This window comes from Centroberyx affinis, unplaced genomic scaffold (genome assembly GCF_046629955.1).
Source record: "Centroberyx affinis isolate AG114_WGS23_722 - 3 ecotype Tasmania unplaced genomic scaffold, CSIRO-AGI_Caff_v1 ptg001851l_1, whole genome shotgun sequence".
NCBI lineage: Eukaryota > Metazoa > Chordata > Actinopteri > Beryciformes > Berycidae > Centroberyx > Centroberyx affinis.
Genome location: NW_027280230.1, coordinates 44,747 through 64,036, shown reverse-complemented (window position 1 = coordinate 64,036; position 19,290 = coordinate 44,747). Strand labels below are relative to the sequence as shown.

The 19,290-nt window shown below is 40.9% G+C and overlaps 3 protein-coding genes across 5 annotated transcripts; 2 read left to right on the top strand and 1 right to left on the bottom strand.

The window, feature by feature from the left end:
* The first annotated feature begins 322 nt into the window (after positions 1 to 322).
* On the top strand, positions 323 to 2,634 carry LOC139652976 (nuclear protein 1-like). Its single transcript, XM_071529909.1, has 2 exons — positions 323 to 627; positions 1,858 to 2,634. The coding sequence occupies exon 1, from the start codon at positions 376 to 378 to the stop codon at positions 604 to 606; it is 231 nt and encodes a 76-aa protein (XP_071386010.1). The 5' UTR covers positions 323 to 375; the 3' UTR covers positions 607 to 627; positions 1,858 to 2,634.
* A 297-nt stretch (positions 2,635 to 2,931) lies between these two features.
* znhit3 (zinc finger, HIT-type containing 3) lies at positions 2,932 to 5,142 on the top strand. 3 transcript variants are annotated; one of them, XM_071529920.1, is made up of 5 exons: positions 2,932 to 3,074; positions 3,975 to 4,006; positions 4,223 to 4,285; positions 4,460 to 4,537; positions 4,697 to 5,142. In XM_071529920.1, the coding sequence occupies exons 1-5, from the start codon at positions 3,007 to 3,009 to the stop codon at positions 4,897 to 4,899; spliced, it is 444 nt and encodes a 147-aa protein (XP_071386021.1). In that variant the 5' UTR covers positions 2,932 to 3,006; the 3' UTR covers positions 4,900 to 5,142. The 3 variants fall into 3 exon arrangements, with proteins under 3 accessions (XP_071386021.1, XP_071386023.1, XP_071386022.1); XM_071529921.1 differs by lacking the exon at positions 2,932 to 3,074 and adding an exon at positions 3,090 to 3,547; XM_071529922.1 differs by lacking the exons at positions 4,223 to 4,285; positions 4,460 to 4,537.
* Positions 5,143 to 5,321: 179 nt separating this feature from the next.
* LOC139652979 (unconventional myosin-XIX) lies at positions 5,322 to 19,197 on the bottom strand. The gene is made up of 24 exons (XM_071529912.1): positions 18,973 to 19,197; positions 16,859 to 17,006; positions 14,615 to 14,763; positions 14,382 to 14,495; positions 14,137 to 14,269; positions 13,981 to 14,050; positions 13,759 to 13,861; positions 13,433 to 13,529; positions 13,255 to 13,331; positions 13,070 to 13,160; positions 12,462 to 12,627; positions 12,116 to 12,189; positions 11,895 to 12,016; positions 11,303 to 11,416; positions 11,023 to 11,199; positions 10,804 to 10,941; positions 10,569 to 10,676; positions 10,380 to 10,450; positions 10,208 to 10,287; positions 9,263 to 9,408; positions 8,949 to 9,078; positions 8,443 to 8,528; positions 7,829 to 8,152; positions 5,322 to 7,723 (listed from the first exon to the last, which is right to left on the bottom strand). Exons 1-24 carry the CDS (start codon positions 19,027 to 19,029, stop codon positions 7,607 to 7,609), a joined length of 2,892 nt encoding a protein of 963 aa, XP_071386013.1. The 5' UTR covers positions 19,030 to 19,197; the 3' UTR covers positions 5,322 to 7,606.
* Between the last annotated feature and the right edge of the window lie 93 nt (positions 19,198 to 19,290).

Genomic DNA, 19,290 nt, shown 5'->3' with positions numbered 1-19,290 from the left:
ACCGCCTGGCTACTCATATACGGTATACCACATATATCCCACATATAGATATCCCATTTAGCCACAGCTATCCTCTGCATGAAGGTCTAAACCACTGAAGGTCTATAGCCCTTCTCTCATCTTAACGCAGCTTAATACCTATGGCGTATTATGCACCATTGTTATCACAATATTATCACAATTTTAAACCCCCAAATACCTTATTAGCTTACAAACTGTTTATTAATGTATAAGGTAGTTGGTGCACTGCCTTGCCTCTACGCCGTTCCCCCGACGCGCCGTGATCATGTGACAGCTTGTATATAAACACTGGGTGACATCATCTGTTTACTCGTTCTGAGATCCGTCTGGTAAAACTGCTGCATTCGTCTCCTCATGGCAACAGATATGGAAAGATTTGCTTCTTTCGAGGAAGCATACTACGACCAATATGATTACTATAATCTAGTTGAATATTCGTGTCATGCTGGTGGCAAGGGGAGAACAAAGAGAGAAATCGAGCTGAACACGAATCGCCATTGCCCCGCGGGACACGAGAGGAAAATAGCAGAGAAATTTCACAACAGCGAAATTAAACGGAGGAGAACCAAGAGTTCGTCGTCTTGACTGACTTTCCTCCTGCTCTAGGTAGGTATGCCTTTTAATCTGAGCTGTTCATCTGTGGAATGGTGTTCATTTGGCACCTAATTGCTTTTTTATTTCTCAACAATGGCCTAAGCTATGCAAAACAAAAAAGTACAACTCCCTGCTTGGATAATTATCTAACTATATTATGTTCATATTCAGATAAATAGTCAAGCAGGAGGTAGTCAATACGTTCGGTGGTTCTTGTAAACAAGCACCCGTAGGCTACTGTTGCTATCACGTGACCACCTCCTTTATGTGAGGTGAACAGCTTGTTTAGGTTGATCACAGTCAGGACCTGTGAAGAATGAGCTACTAAATTCAGTTTTGCTATTGGTAGTGACCGCTTTGTTGAGCGAAAAAAGCATATTTCATGTGATAACAGTATTCCTCTAAACAGAATCAGATCATGCTCAGCTGTTTTGTTGTTTTTTTTCAACAAAATGCCCATGAACCTGTGGAAAATGTGAGACCCCATTGAAAGAATCCAATATTTTAAAGCTTTTCGACGCCTTCAAATTGATGTTGGCACCAAAAACTGAGGAACTGGGATAGGTAGGGTATTAAAATTTTTTTTTGATACCCAGCCCTACCTGTTCAGAATCTCAGTAGGTCAATATTAGATTACTGATGTTCCTTATTGTCATGTGCACACACAAAGCCTTGTTTGTACATTGACGTTGTTCCCACTGCAAAAAGCTACTTATACTTTACAACTCCTAATGTCAGGTGTCGTGAACCAAGGTCTGTAAATGACGAGGTTGGGTCAGGATTTGCATTTGTAAACTCACAGGATCGTCATTCTACGTTGCTCTCAAGGACACTTGGTTGTTTTCTTATCATTTAGACCTGATAATCTATAGACCTTGCATGGGACTAGCTTGAGTTTACCACTTGTAGGACTTTGTCAACTGATTGGGTTGAACTTTGTGGGGATAATGTTACAAAATTACAAATTTACCAGTTCATGAAGGCTGACCAAATGCACTGCAAGTTAAATAGCACTATATGGTAAGCAAGACTCAGGCTGGGATAGAGGAAAAAATATTCTCTACACCCAGAATTTGTACATGGGATGGGCTTGTGTGTAAAATCTTTTTGTTCTATTCCCAGGTTGTTTAGCCAAATAAAAACATCTATGCAATTATTTAGAACAAGTGTAAATTGAATTTTGGTAGAAGCTATATACAGAGTTGGCTTCATAATAAACATTTCATTTTGTTTTCCATACAGATCCTGGAACAAGTTGGATTTCTGATGTTGACCGTGGCCAAACGTGTTTCTGCCTTCCCTGACCCAGTGGATGGAGTGCTGTGACACCGGGAACAAGCCCAGGAAACCAGTCACGAGATGGCTCTCCATTCCACTGTCTACCCCTGTAACGAGATCTGCTACTCTCTGGTTACAGCTGTGCAAGAATAGTTTGTGTTGAGCTATATAGGTCAGTGGTGTGCGCTCAGTGTATAGTCATTTATGTGGGTGAAAAAGCTATTATACTGTATGTCATTTCAATAAAGAGGATATTGTTAACAAAGCTATCTCTGATTGATTGTTTCCATTGGTTATAACCTAGCAGGGAAACATAATTCTTGCTGGATTATATTGAATACAACAGGTTTATAACAGGTTGTGTTCTCTATTCAGCATCTGTCCCTCCCATTTTACCTTATTCAATCACCGGAGTCAACCCGCTTCCTGCTCCCTAACAATTTGTCCTTCCTCCCCTTGTCTGGTGTTTCCTCAGCTCTGAGAGGGAGCGAGCGCCTCTCTGTTCACCTTTCTCTGTCCCAGAGGAGTGGCACATTCAGGCATCAAAGCCAGACAGAGGTCAGCTCCCAAAAACTGCTCAAGGGTGTGTGCTGCTCCTCTAGCCTGGGAAGAGATTTCTTTGTAAAAAAAAAAAAAAAAACTTCTTTCTGGTGTCTTTCGATTGCTTTATCATTTCTGATGGCATTAACAATTTGACTTTGATGGTTCAAATTGTGACAACAAACCACATGTGACGACCCTCCCACTCTGCTGGCTGGTGCTGTGTGTGTGTTGTTTCTGTCTGTATCGGAGTGCAATAAAAAATTCTATTAAAAATTTGTTTCCCTAAGAATCGTGATCTCAGTTCTAAGCAAGAAAATCGTGATTCTCATTTTATCCCGTGAGTACAGTCCAACTGGTTTTGAACAGTACAATATACAGTGTTCAAATTGTGGTGGGAAAAAAACAAAAATGAGGATGTGAATTTAAGTGCTTTTATTTTGAAACTGGAATTACCCAACCGGAAGAGCTATTACTGTTTTTTCCTGCCGTCTTGACACGTGGTTACCATCTAGCTACTACATCCTACAGCAACTTGTTAGCTTAGTTTTCGTATTCTTTCTACCCGCAAATATGCAAATCTGCAATGTTTGCAGCGACCAGACACCAAAATACAGATGTCCAGCCTGCAAAATAAGATAGTAAGTAACGTTAACCTACTGTTTGCAAGCTAACTAACCGACAACTGTTAACCTAACGTTAGCTTCTTATGTTCTGTCTAGGCTTGGCACGGAGCTAGCCAAAACTTTAACAGTATTGTAATTTAGTGATGAAGAATGAATAAAATATTGTCGATAGTGTACTCCATTGCCCTGGTAGAACATTATGGGCTTCGCAGTTGTGATATTCGACCTATTAGCAACCCAAACGAGGTTACCCAGACAAGCTGCTACGGTACAGTAGTAAGTTACAGTACAGCAGTAACGTTATACGCTCCTAAACACATCAGTGGTTCCCAGAAACCTGAAATACAAACACAATCGCAGCTTGAGATTCAAAATAGAGAAGGGCATGGGCATATTTACAGGTCATAATCCTGCTCTCGTCAATAAGGAGCACGTGTGCATTTTGACCTGATAGTTGGACACCACCATCACATGTTACGGAAAGCCACGTAGGTACAAATAACGAGTTCCTAACTAAAGTCACGCTTCCACTTCACTGTGCCACGAAAGTACTTTTTTGTGTCATTCAGATGTGTAGATTTATTTGCATGGTTTAGCATTGACCTAAAGGCCTGTGTTTCCCTTTATTCTCAATATAAACAGTTTCTGTTTTAATCTCTTACGTTTGATGCCGTGATTTAGTGTCAAATAAAAAAAATGTTGGAGTGGGTTAATACATCCATGGTTATTCCTATTTGCCTAGTAATAGAATCAATTACCTATCATAAAAATATGCTGTTTAAAAATGTATACTATTGCAGTTAATGTCCATCATACTTGGATTCAGTATTGCGCAGAAGTTGCCTTTATGTGTCAGAATAAGCTTTGATCAGCAAGATAAATTAACTTCACCTATTTGTTTCTTTCCCCTCGCAGTTGTTCGCTAGGCTGTTACAAGAGACATAAAGGTAAATCAACGGGATTCAAACAAAAATAACAAAGAGCCAACTGTAATCATGACAATTAATGCCCATGATAGATAAAACATGGATCACAAAACTAAAGAGTATCTTAATTCAGTTGTGTGATGTTAAGACAAGCTATGATGTAATATCACTGGAAGGTATTAATCTGGTCATCATCAACTGATTCACCTCCTAATTTATTTATTTTTCTGTCCATAGACACTTGCCTGCCTGTTAAGCAGCCAGCACCCATCACTCCTGTTACGGCTGCATCCTCCACTGGTACAGTGTGATAGGTTTAATCATTCATGTGATTCTTTCTTTGTTTTGCTTTGTGCAGAGTGTTCAAGTAATCCAGTGGGAGCACAATCATATAAATAGTAATAGGTGAACACACTTCACCTTAAAACCTTTTTGATGCTCCGCATGAATGTCATTCTTATTTTCTCTTTGCAGAGCCATGGAGTGTCGAAGATCTCTTGCATGAAGATGATTATATAGACAAAGTGCCATTACAGAGGCTCCAACTGTTAGGTATAACCTTAATCTTCCAGTCTTTCTTAAGCTATTGGCAGCAGCATCACATATCCAGCTTTCATCTCACACTTGAATTTAGTAATGACCACATGAAATAAGTTTTCAGAAAAGTCAGTTTTGGGTACTTCATGCTCTGTATATTTTTCTTCTCTGCAGGGCAATCAGAGGGGCTGAAAGATCTTCTCTGTAACCCCCATCTCAGACAGTTACTGCAGTCCATTGACAACGCTGACAGCAAACAAGATGCGATGAAGGCCGCCATGCAGGAGCCTCTGTTCATTGAGTTTTCAGATCAGTGTTTGAAAATTGTAGAAAATGAAGAAAAAGCGTTGGGGTCCAGAGACGGCGACGATTTATAGAATTGTGCCAGCATTGATTTGACAGAGAAATTAATTACCTTTTGATTATTATTTTTTTAACTGTGCAATACCATTTTATAAGATGTTTTGCTATGGCCCATATTGTGTCAAGCATGCTGTATATTTACTTTGTTGCGGTGGTTTCTATTGATCTAACTTCCTGTCATCTGCCTGTTAATGCCATGTATGCATAACAGTGTTCAAATAAAAGATGAAACACTTTCAAACAGTTTAAATTCCAGAGTCAACACTTGAGGCTTTATAATGTGCTTAGCTGAACACACTTATGAAATGACTGATCACATGGATGTAAAACAGAACAAAAAACATTGAACACTCCTAAGAGTTTCAAAGCCAGTTTGTGCTTTAAAGATTTTATATTATAATAAACTGACAACACAATCATAATTAAACATTTATTTCAACACAAAGATAATACAAAAGTTATTATACATTGATCTCTTGGTACAGCTGACGTAATACATGAAACAAGACACTTGGTCTGAGTATAAAGCTTCCAAAGTATATACTGATAATAAGAGGTCAACAAATATTCAAGTGACACTAAGTCTAGATGGTGGTAATAGGTAATAAAAAATCTAGTGGGAATTATTCAACAAGCAAATGGGGATATGCTCGCAATCAACAGAACTGTCACATCAAAAGCTACAGCAGAGACGTCAGGTGCTTCCTTTACTGCATCATTTGGTTAAAAGTAAAACTTCCTGCAGCAAGATGAAGTTTTGAATATTGATAATGAAGCTTGGTCCCTGTATAAGCATGTCAGTTAAAAGACAACAAAGTCAGTTTTCTCCCACACAAAACACTGTAGTGTAACGAGAAGATTTTCATGTATTATACAGTACTTGCATTGCTTTGAGCTGTAGTTGATAAAATGCTTATTTGGTCTGTCATCTGAAATATCCAGATATAAGAGCAGAAAGTGGTGTAATCAAAACATATTTCCCTGATGTGCATTTTACCAGCACCCTTTATCAAACACTTAGAAAGAGCAGCAATTTGAATATGACCTGGTTTATCATCTTTCTGTTTGTGTGTCTGCTTCAATGTGTATGTCAGCTGCTGTATGGGCTTTATGTGCAATATGTGCGCTTAATCTGTGCAATGCTTGCGTAATGTGTAATTTGTTTTCCACCGGGGAACACATTGGAAATGAATGCTTCTAATATACTTTGCACCATTCATATGTGCATCTGAATGGATATTTTATCATGTATTTACACCCAAAAAGAAGTCAATCAAATCACCCATAAATAAATAAATACACTAATACCCCATTGTAAGTTAAATCCGGATTTTAAGAAAGGCACTTGTCAAAGGACCAAGACTTTCAACAACGATCAAATGTTCCAAAAGGCCACAACTAGAAAAATACTTGTGGTCTTTGGTTTTTAAAGGTGCTTAGATTGTGCCACGTGATAGAGCCGGTTTACATAACAATTATGTTCAGTGTAGCGTATTTTGTCCAGGACCAAAAATAGTGCTGTAAAGTGAGGGTGCAGTTCAACCAAGGGGACTGAAAAATGTTGTTAGTGCCCCGTTATTTCCATTTTTTGTTATTTTCTTGCATTTTCCAGCAATTCTACATCATTTGTGGTTTTGTTTCAAGCCATATGATGAAGTGGTACGAGATAAACAAAGAGACAACTATCAGTGAAATGTAACTGTGATGCAGAGTGCAGGTTGTGCGTTTTTTTGTCTGTTAAATGACCAGCCTCAAGATACACTTACCTAAACAAAAACAAAACATAAATATAATGGATATTAAGGTTTGAAAGATTTAAGTAAGTTCTGTTTAACATTTGCTTGCCTGTTGCAGTTCTATACCTTTCTTCTAGTTTTGTTTTAGGCCATCAAATCAAATGTAAAATTTTTGCAACAAAGTTAGAAAAAGATCACATTTCTTTTGGTGAACTGTCAACTGGAAGACTGTGCAGTTTGTTTTTTTCCCCTTTATATTTTCTGGATGATTTTAGACAAAAGTAAAGCATAATGAATCAGGTATTGCTATGTTCCTCGTCCTCTATTGACATTATCATCATACACGACTTCATGTCCCATCTGGGAGATTGAAAAACTTTCCTACACCTGGGACACATGCCATATGTTCCACAAACGGCCCTGAAAGACCCTCTTATCTCAAATGTACCAAAGCAAAAATTTTTTTAGACAGTCTACTGACTGAGATGCTGAATTTCAGCTATGATTGTTTAGTCTCTGATAACCCTAGAGGCCACTACAGATCATTTTAGATAATGTCAGGCTCTTATCTTCTAAGATCTCCTGTAACCTAAAAGCATCATTATACAATGGTGCAAATGGGAAGTTTTAGTTAAATGGCAATTTTTCAAAAAGTTGGATGTTATGGGCTGTATCAGTAGTTCATGATTGGTTACATGTTACTCTCCTTTTGAATATCGCAACATAACAAGATAACCTTTGGCATCCTTAGCATCTTTACAAAGGTTCATTTGAGCTCTAAATAGTCATCAACTTAAACACTGAGAAAGTAAGATGCAAAAAAAATTGATTATGCAAAGTGGCAGTGTAAAATCTCAAGTTTGTTCCTTCTATTTAAAATTGTGGATGAGTAGCTGTTCCCTTTGTTCCATTGCAAAAGCAACTAGCCTTCAACTGTGTCCATGAAAGCCTTAGTGTTATGTAAAGAAAGGGAGCTCTTAACAGATTACAAGGTTTTCTCAAGCAGGATCTGGTTGAATCCTGTCTCTCCATTGCTCACCAGGTCTGGATGCATGTCAGCATAGAGAAGTGGAGATCGCCGATAGTGCATCTTTACAGATCCCTGAGAGGCGAAAAGAAAAAAAACATAATATCACCTGTCTCACATAAAGAAAAGCTATGGGTGATGATGGATGCATTTCACTAAGGGATGTGGATGTGTCCTCACCCTGGGTTTAGCCCTTATGGAGGCAAGCCCCTGCTTGTACTGGTTGGTCTCCACCTTGTACTCCCCTCTCCTGGAGGGCAGGTTGAGGGAGGCCATGACAGACATCATCTTCTGGAAGCCGGTGGCGGTCAGAGACACGGTGATGGACGGGGCTGAGGCCAGAGCCAGGCCCATGGGCCATCCTCGCACCGTGACCGGCTCCTGGATGCTGGAGAGCTGCACCGAGCCTCGCTCCCTGACGACGGGGTTCAGCACGGGCATGTCCTCCTCCACAAGCTGCTTCGCATCATCCAGCTCTGCCTCGGCCAAGGAATTCAATAATGCCTGCCATAACAAGAACAAAACACAGCCACATACAGATTATTTACAACTTTACAAGGAGAACTAGCTAGAAAATACTGTATGATTTGGAGTATGAAATCATGAGTGACATTAAAATAAAATTCATACCCATCATCACAGAAATCGTAATTATTCCATTTGCACAATCAAAACAAACTGTGCTGAAAGTAGTTGGTACACTGTCATGTCACAGAATTCCATCATAAAAATATTAATATTCAGACTTTTACTTGACTCTACGGACAGTGTGATGTTTTCTTTCTACTGCTCACCCTCCATCTCCTCCAGGCGGTCTGGATGACTGCAGCTGCGCTGTGCCATCTCTGGACCTGCCTGCGGACCAGCCATGACCGCACCGCTGCAGGGAGCACAAAGCACAAAGCTCAAAGCTTCAACATTTGACTGAAAAACACTAAGCCATTTACACACTGCAAGTGCAATCTATGCACCATATTGTACCACTGTTGGGATGAATGTTTTTATATCCTTTGTGAGGGAGACTAGCGTCCAGAAGAAAGTGTCAAAAGAAAAGCTAAAAGAGAACATCTCTCATTAACAGGTGATGAGATGAGCTGCGATTATCTGTGACGGGTTCTGTTGCTTCTGCAGGGATAAGAACAGTCAACCTGAGACGGTGTGTACAGACTCCACCAGCTGGCGCCTGCTGGCCAGACAGTCGGGTGGTAGCGAGCAGACACAGTGGGAGCGAGGCCAGTGAACTCTACTGTTTACACTGAGCTCACTCGGCAGTTCCAGGCCAGGGCATTAAGGGCTTTACCTGCTTGGACCTGGGTGGCAGCCCGTCTCCGGGCGAGGCGTCTGTGCCGTTGGTGCCTTCGCCAGCAGCACTGAATGGAGAAGGCCCGCTGGGATAGGATCTTCTTTCTCTGATCCTCCAGAAACTCCAGCTACGGGACAGATTAGACCATATTTAGACCGAGAAGATACATTCAACTGAATGCTAATAGCTTCTATAGCATTATGTAGCAAATCAGAAAATGTTTTCCCACACATTTTTGCATTAAGCTACATCCACTTGATGAAAGTATGTGTAAGAATGTGTGTGTGTGTGTGTGTGTACAAATGACTGACCATGAACTGGGTCAGAAAAACTTTAGTCCTTCCACAGTGCACCAATGAGCTGCGTGTTTCCCTGTCAAGAGCCTGGCTTTGTAACACCACTCTGAGAAGCTTGTCCACCGCTGGCCGAAGACTGTCCTTGCTGTCAGCCTCCACATCTGAGACAGGGGGGCAACCAGAAATTAGACTGGGCCGAAACAGTCATTTTAAGCACTAGAGACACACTTCAAGTTGGACAACAGAGCCAGTAGCCAGGGTGCAGGCCTAGTGCTGAGCTGCACTCCACTAGTCTAGAGATTCAGTTTTACCATACAGTACATTTTGGCAGTAAATGTCGGTTGGTTAGTTAACACACACACAGTTTAGGTGCAAAGCCACAGACCAAGTAGAAATGCAACACAGACATCACCAGCACTGGTACCACAGAACACTGATATGATTGCTGTGGAATTTGAGGTGAATGTCGGCAATGCATCTTTCAAACCTGATAACATGCAAGTGTAAATCAAGGACAGACAGTAGAGATGTGAAGTATGCCAAAGCATTTGGCGGTGTTCAGGGTTAGTGAGCAGGCTCCTTAAACATTAATATAAGAAGCAGCCCAACAGTGGATCATGACAAATATCAAAGCTCAAGCAAACAATAGTCAAGTAGACCAATATAACAAATGCCATTAAACAACATGCAAAGCAGGTTCTGATGGTCAGAAATGCATGCATTTACCTGAAAAGTTCTAAAGGAGTTGCAAAGTTTTGTTAGAAAAGTCCTGTTTTTATGCACCAAATTGAAAAGCCCCAAGGAGAGTAGAGAATTGAGGACCAAATCTAGTAAGAGGGCTAGTGAAGGAAAAGGAGAATAAACCAGCAGACCTAAAGAGAGGAAATAAAATCACTTTTTTGTCAACTGTAAACATGCTTAAATTGACCTCAACTGCATCAAGCCAGAAACCGTACTTACTGCCATCATGAGCTCCTGACTTGAACACTGAAGATTCAGAAATCAGTCCATACCGTTGTATGAAGCCTTTGAAAGGAATTCTGCACAACAGAACAGAAATGACAAGTCAACCAAAAAACAACAGAAATGAAGCAAAGAAGACTGGAGTGAAACAAAGACAAAAATGTGTTACCTTATTGGAAACCCTGCAGCACTAATGTGTATGGTCTCCACAATCCCACAGGCTTCCAGCTGCATAATAACCTGACAACAGACAGGAAAGGTCCTCATTAAGACTTTTTCCTATTGTGAAAATAGAAAGCACTAATTTCCACTGCATCATCTTCAATCACCCCACCAGATACCAGTGCAGAGCATCTACCTCCTCCTTTTTGAAGGTCATCGGCTTGCAGTCCGGGTTAGGTTTGATGCAGCGGGTGTAATGGGGGGTTGTGGTGTGGAGGATCTTCATCAGGCTCTCCAGAGAGTTCTACAGTCAGACATGAACATCATCAGTGTCATGACAAGATCCAGTGTGGCTAAATCCTGCCAGGAGGAGCTCTAGAGGCCCTAACAAGCTTCATAATCCTGGTAATAATGGTTGAGTTGAATCCCACCTTGAACTTGGAGACCACGGTGACCTTACTGAGCCCCCTGGATGTTGGGTTCTCAGTCTCCTTGTCAGCGAAGATCTGGTGAAGGAGAGGGTCGTCAGACTTCTGCAGCAGGTCGATGAGCTCTGGGGGCACCGGGTCCTACAGCAGCAAATCCAGCAGAAAATTAATGGATGGGTCGATGGTCAACTTAATTTAACAGCTACTGACTTTCTTGCATACCTTGTTTTTCTCCATCATGCCCTCTATCTGGTAGTTGACTCTGCCAGCGTAATGGGCCACAGTAAAGTGTGGCTCCTTGCTGAACTTATCCCAGCTGATGTTGGTGTTGTCAGAGAGCTCCTTCTCCAGACGGGTCCTGAACTTTTTGGCGTCTGAGGCGCGATTAAGACGACATTCCTGGATAGGCAGGTAAGAAGTTGTACAAAATCCATCTACTCTTGATAAATAAATACTTAAAATCAATCAATTCATGCACAAGTCATGAAAAAGACCAGCAGACCTCATTTAGAAGAGAAAGGACGCTGGTAGGGCTGCCCTCTATCAGGTCCAGACAGCTCTGGTTGTCCTGGTATTTGACGAAGGACCACTCCAACCCCTCTGACACATATTCCTCCTGGGAGGAGCAGATATGAAAGTAGATATTCAGTCCCGCCAACCAAGTGTTCACATACCCAAGGAAAAAACTATTCATCCAATTGAATTATAGGAAACCCATTATTTCACATCAGAGGCGAGGCAAGACAAACATTATCATATCCGCTCATTTCATCTTCAGATTATCAACTAATCGGACAATCAAATTTATCTAGCCTCTTCACATTTGGTAAAAAGAAATACCTCAACATGTACCACAATAGAATTAAATTAAATGACAGAATAAGAACAAAAGAAGGATACAGTAAAAGCTAATGCTGAAACGATGCTTCCAACGTTTCATTAAAATTGTTCACAGACTGCTCTATTAGAGTTTTCCACAGGCAGAGGGTCATAAAGAGTGAACGAAGCCTCCATAAGTCTCTGAGCCCCGGACGTTGAGACTCTCAGGCTCTGCTGAGGTCTCTGCATGGAAACAGCAAGCTGAGAAGAGCTACCTGCTGGGCTCTGAGATAGTGGGCCACAAAGTGCTGCTGGAGTTTCTCATTGGCGTAGTTGATGCACAGCTGCTCCAGGTTATTGATCTGAAAGCACTCAAACCCGTACACATCTAGAAGACCTGGAGATCACAGAGAGGACTGTGTGAGCTTGAACAAAGAGACTGAAGAAAGACAGATAGGTATGTATGCAACATAATCAAAGAAAATATTTTTTGTACCTATGAAATTGCACCAAGTGGAGTTGTCTGCGCATATGCTGTTGTTGATGAATGTAACCAGCCATTCAAACAATCTGTTAAAGAAAATAACTCAATTAATCCCCCAAAAAGAGAGACAGCCAATAATTATAAACAGTGACTAAAGGGCATGTCTCCCTTACTGTGTACAGTACACAACACAGGTATGATGGTTTCACATTTAAGTGGTTGATAGAAAGGAATGTTTGATTACAGAGACTCAGCCGCAGTGCAAACACAAGCTCCAGCATGACCAGCGCTTTTCACTCAATATTATCAGTCTGACAAATTTCCATGATCTGTTTGCTAATCAAATCCTCATTCTTACTGGGCGTAGATGACCTTGGCCAGGCAGTCTCTCCTAACGCTGCACTCGGACTGGGAGCAGGGCTTGAGGACGCTCTGCTTCCCGGCCTTCAGCGTCCTCACTCTCAGACAGGTCTGCAGCTCCTCCACAGGGACGCACAGCAGCCCAGCAGCCCGCTGCAAGAAGTCTGCCGAAGGAAACATAACAGAATTCATGTATGTGGTAATTGATGTCAGGGAGCACAGTGTCACGGAATTTATAATTTAATCCAGCGGCTTGCAATATGGGAATACAGTCCAATCGAGTGCCAACAAAGGTTAGAGAAGCATTTTATTGTCAAAGTGGGGTGGACCCGCTCCGCCAGCCAGGCTACGACAATGGGAAAATCTCTCCACACATACACACACAAACAATTAACACTATAATAATACCAGATTTATATATAGAAATCAAACCCTTGTAAGAGGGTAAAAAAAATGGTTTGTCAGAATGATGCCATATGGAACTAATCTCTTGAACAACATAGCTTTTGGATTGAAATCAGCATAAAAACTTTGATAGAAGAGATTTCAAGCATTCTATGACTGGAATGCAAGTGACATTATGTGAAATAAAATCATATCCAGTACCTTTAGATTGTTCCTCCAGGTTACAAGGTTGCGATTCATCCGCGGAGGAGGAGAAACTGACATTGCCCAGCTGCAAAATCCCTGCTAATATCTGTTACACCAAAGAGAAGAAATGAGATGCTATGCTTACAAAGAAAGATAATCAAGGACGCATATAAAGATAGATTTAAATATAAATACCTTACCCTAAATATTTGTCTCTGCCTCTCTGCATTAATGCCCAGGTGAATCATTGCCTCTATGGTCTCATGATAACAATCTTCTGCAAAACATTCAAAAGAAGAGCAAAGTTACTCATGAAAATCACTGTCCAGAAAAACAGATCAGTTTAAAAATGCCTAAATACAACAAATAAAGACCAACCCTCCACTGTTTTTTCAGCATTTGGAAGCCAGACAAACTGTTGGTCACATGGCATCCTCCACTCCTTTCTCTGCTCATCTGTGGCCCCTTTCATCATCTGAAACACAATGAGCTCTCAGCATCTATAGTGTATAAATGACAAATTGCAATACCATAACCTACAGCCACTTATATCCCATTATAAACAGCAATAATTTACAGAACCAACTTACGCAACACTATACAAGAAATCTTCTTGTACAATGATCACCCATACTTAAATGTAGCCACGGCTCAACTGTCAAGAGTTCAGGATTACACATGACGTTTAGTGTCTTTTAACTTGCCTGGTAAAAGATGTGGAAGTTCCTCTCGTTAGCCGGCTGGCAGGCCACCCTGGTCTTCTCCAGCAAATACGTTTGCACCGACGCCCCCACTAACAGTTGACACCTTCATGACAAATAGCGTGTTTAGCTGAATAAACAGATCATCGGCCTGTCCTACACTTCCTCTCTGCAACAATAAGCTGATGACATGAAGCTCAATAATGAAGGAAGTACAAAAGGTACCTGTCTAGCTGGAGCTGGATGTACTTTCCAAAGCGACTGCTGTTGTTGTTCCGTAGAGTACAGGCGTTGCCTACACAGGGGTTAAAGCTTTGACTGAGTGACGGTCCACAGCAACAATGTTCACATCAACAAGAAACCAGTGGCAAGCCGTCTCACCAAAAGCTTCCATGATGGGGTTGGAGTCCAGCACCCTCTTCTCGATCCGCTCCACCGTGTCCTGACTCTTCACCACTGAGGAGGAGGCGGCCACAGTGGCGTAGTATTTCATCAGGCAGCGGGACGTCCAGGTCTAGAATGTAGAAAGAAGATCGTTCAGAGACCACCAAGAATCAGAGCTCAGCCGGGCAAAATAAATCACTAGTCAACTAATAATAAGCATAACATAGTATATGTTGATTCACCTTTCCTGCGCCGCTCTCACCACTGACCACCAAGGACTGGTTGACCGGCTCCAGCTGGCCCTGCACATTCCTGTAGGCCTCTTCCGCCACAATAAAGATATGTGGTTTGAACTCCTGTGGAGAACAATATCACAGACATGTTAAATGTAATGTCACTGCTTCTTCTTTAATACCAGCAGAACGTGTGTAAATCAGTTTGATAACGCTGAGAGACCAGTGTGATCAGTAAATACCTGAGGCTGAGTTGCACAGTGATACTCCTTCATCACATCCAGAGAGTAAAGGTCTGGGATGGGCTGGAAGGGGTTGAGTGCCACCAAGGTGCAGCCTGCATGGGTGTAAAACACCTTCACACTGTACCTGGCCTGCAGGCATTTCAGCACTGCCAGAGAAATAAACAGGATATATTCATTAGCATTGGCCACACACAGGAAAAGCTTGAAGGAATAACAGAATAGCAATGAGCTTAACAAGATTCAAAATTGAATGTCACTGACAGAAATTCAGAAAGGTGAATAAACTGATATAATTTCTGATACAATCTCATTTTTAGTAATGTTAAACAATATACTACCAACATCACTGGAGGCGACAACAGGAGAACACCCAAAAACTAGATTAATTTGATCCAAAGGCTTTCTCCACTGAGCCACCGCCCCCCAGAGGCTTTCTAGCAACATGCAGCCCAACTTGTAGTCAAAACCACCAGCAAATTTCCTGGGAGGTTCTGGGGTCTGACGGGTCTTCTCATACTGATAAATCCAGTATCATGGATAGATAGATAAATAGATAGTTTTTGTGAGCCTACTCCAGTCTGATCAGTAAACCACAGGTCAGAGTTGATGATTCTAAACATGGCTCCATTCTAAACGCTTTGAACATGACATTATCCAAACAATATGGAAATGCAGCATAATCGACCCTACAGCAACAGTAACCAAGTCAGAGAAGAGTCCTGCTGCAGCACCATGGTATTAGCCTGACCTCTACTGTTAATAAGCTGTACTGTTATGTTTTGTTTGACAGCATTTTCCTTGGGCTGAAAAAAGTAACAGCATAGCAGATTAACTAAAGCACTTCAGAGAGAAACAGAGCTGCCTTTATGATATCAAAACATTAACTACAATTATAGATTCAATGGAATCGATTTGAATCGATTTAAAAAGTCTCTGTTCTTTTATAGACTTCTCTAAACTTTTGACCACATTAATAGAGCTATATGAAGTAAGCATGACGGTCTTGTTATGGTAAGACTAAATGGCTGCCTTGCTGACTGGTGCCTTGCTAATAGTAGTTCAAAACAGGGCTACATCAATTTTATTTTAATGAGCATCAACAATCTAGCAATCAAAGCTTTATGGTGTCTGTATGTATTCTTTTATATGCCAAGGACATTGCACTAGTTCTATCTCAATCAGAATGAGAGCTGCAAGAAATGTTTTGTATTGTTTGAAATGGTACAAACAATGGAGAGTGAAAATGAAAACTGATAAAACAAAATGTTGCACATTATAGACCCTTTTCAATTCATACATCATGTTTCCCATTTACCTATGGCCCTACTACATCACAACTTTATAATAAAATAAATGAATAGTATCTGGCCTATTATCACTGCTTTTTGGGTATGTGTCTGTGAAGTATATAGTCAACAAAGCAAACCATGCCCTTGGTTCTGTGTTTAATGCCCCCATAATATTACATCATTATGGGGGCAGAGCAATTATTCATGCATTAATGCTGTGTTTATCATCCCTGCAGATTTTATCTTGACGTGGGTAAATACACACCAAATACTGCAATCCAAGGTGACATGAGCTGGAAAACATTTGTGTCACCACTGGCTGTGTATTAAGTTTATGCACCATGTCAAACCAGCGTCTTTGTGAAATGTTTAGTTTCATGGGCTACAGCATGCTCCAGCAACAAAGAATTTTATATGCAATTCAAAATAAATTATTTAGCACAAATAACACGTCCGATTTATCTGCTCATCGCAGACTTAGGAACAGCACTGTCAGGGAATAATTAATTTTCTATGGGTGTCATCTTTTCTGTCGTTATAATCGGGTGTACTTGACTTTGCACCCACTTCTCTTCACCCTCTACCTCTCTAAGCTCTCATTGACACACTGCCACATACAATGGCAGCCTCTCCTTTGGGCTCAGACAGATCATGAATCAGACTGTTGGAAGCATTGCAGCCTAAAAAACTGGCAAGAGCTTTTATCAACATTTCTGACATCAGATAAGTGAGAGAAGTCTCTGTGTAAAAGCCCTGACCTTCACTGTTCTTCTCACTATTAGCACACTTGCTGCTTGGGAGTAACAGCCTGTTGTCTTCTTGACTTGGTTATGAAGTTAAAAACAAGCCTTGTTCATTAGCTACCATTGCAACCAGGACAACCAATCCCTGTGATACAAAACCTCTTCAAAGCGGTTCCAGAGCCCCACACCATTATAGCCCTACTTGTTACCTGTTGTTGGGGTCACTGGGTTGACTTTGGTGAGGTCATCGTAGGTGTGGAGCTGGTCTTCGTCTACCAGGAAGGCCTGGATTTCTCCCTCCAGTGAATCATTCAGAGACTGGCGATGAGGATGGACTTTCTTGCCCACTCCCTTCGCCTATATGGAGGAGGCAAAGAGTGAGTCAAACACACAAAGAGAAGAGACACTGTGCACAAAACATGAGCTGGCACAAGTGTTAGTGCAATAATAAAGATGATAATTAGGGATACCAAAGAATTTAACAATTTATATACCGGTAGGTACATTTTAGGCATTTAATCAGTGCTCTCGTCCACGTAGTGACTTACATCAATGCATAAACAGAAAAGCTTAAATTCTTGATCATAATGGATAGAGAAGTGCAGGATGATGAAATAAGAGTCAGGGAGAAAATGTAGAGGGTTCTTTATGTATATATTTTTTGTTATTCCTTGGTCTAGGACAGTCTAATCAATATTGTAACATGAACTCTCTCCAAAAGCCAGAAACCAGGCAACTGAGAGCCAAACCAGTGATGTCTTCAAGTCTGAAGACAATACATTTAAAAAGATGGCAAAGGTAGTATTCTCAGTATGAGGATACAATTCCTGGCTCTGAACTGATACCAGTATGACAAAATAAAGTTTATTTAGGTCAAAAAAGTAAAAAAAAAAAGTCAAACATTCTGTGGGTCCATAAATTCAGTGTAATATTTATGGTTTATGTAGCAGCTACACACTTTTCATCTCAATGCCATTATAGGTTCAAGTATTAGTTCTCGGCTTTGGGAAAGTCCATGATCACAAATACTGATTACATACAAAGTATAAAACTATGTACGAATTCAATTGTGTGCTATTCTCATGGACACTTATGTTAGGTCTTACACACATAATCTTTTTTCCAGAACCACTTATTGGTCAATGTGTCATGTGTAATTCACAGTGATCACAATTACTTAAGCCTGGACATAAGGAAGTCTACTTTATCCTGCCAAGATCACATGGCACTGGACCTGCAGCCTGACTCTGTAAACAGTCTGAACTTGTAGAACTAGTGCAGACAGATGTAATCCATCACATTATCTGGGTATCACTCATAATAGATTCTGCAGGGGCATCTCTGATCACTTCTCCTCCGGACACTATTACACATAAATTTAGTTTTAACCAGGCTAAATATCTTTGATGTTGTGAATTAAACACCGAACTCTACACTGCTAATAGGTATATTAGATCATATAATATTAGATTATCATTTTAGAAAGCACAGCGTCAAGTGGCTTGTTGTCATTTTAAAACGGCGGTTACACAACATTGTATGAAGAATGCACGCAAAAATGCTTAATAAATATTTGATTTAAGCAATATAGTTATTGAACAATAGCTAAACAACGTGGTTGCTCAGCGAAACCGGTATGACTAGCCCTTGAAACGTTACGTACTGTTCTCTCAAACCAAGCTCCATTCAAAAATGGCAATTTAATTTTGTCTTGCTTATTGGCATACCTACTTAACCCCGTAAAACATAACTTGAAGATTTTTTTTGTACATATGAATTTATGACACTAGTAGACTCGGCACACACATGATCCACCAAGCAGCGCCTATTTTAGTAAAAGTTTTCACTTTTAGAACTAGTTTGCTTTTTCCCCATATTTTGCTTCCACCAAAACACACCGTGGTGGGCAGTCGCGAGCACTATGGCCCACTTCTATATATTGAAATTGTATTGAAATAACTGCTGCCTGGTGGATCACCTGTATGTCAAATTAACAACCGGCCACAGACGATTCGTAAAATGTCTCCTACGAAGTGTGTGCGTTTGCGTATAAGCAAGGTAGCAGTAAATTGCCAGATTTTTGAATTGAGTTTGGCGTACCCAACACACACCGGGGCGGCTTTGGGGTGAGTGTCGATTTCAGCTAACGTTACCGCATATTTGTTATGTGGCGACACCAGTTGTGCGTTTATCGGGTATTTTACAAAGGCTTTGAATGTGACTCAGCCAATCTGTTAAAGTTTTCATTAACTTTTAATTTGGTTAACTAAACTTCTGAGCCGCTAGTGTTACTGTGACTGTCGGCACAACGCTGGCTACTTACCTTTCCCCCTCCATGTCTATATCCTGCTCTAGTACGTTGGTCCTCGGCAGAATTCATGGATTTTAGCGTTACGGATATTTTCTCCAGGGAATGTTCTTCACATCGGTCACTAAAACTATGATACAAACGGTTCTCTGCCTTCTAACAAAGACCAGTACTTTATTAATCTCACTCTGCCGCCATTAATCAGGACATTTTCCTCTGCTGTCATAAAATTCCACAAGGACAAATATGACTTTTCTGTTCCCGGCTGCCTGCCTCCCTCCCTAACCACATCCACTTCTTCCCGCCCTCTTCCTGATGCTGCTCAGGCCACGC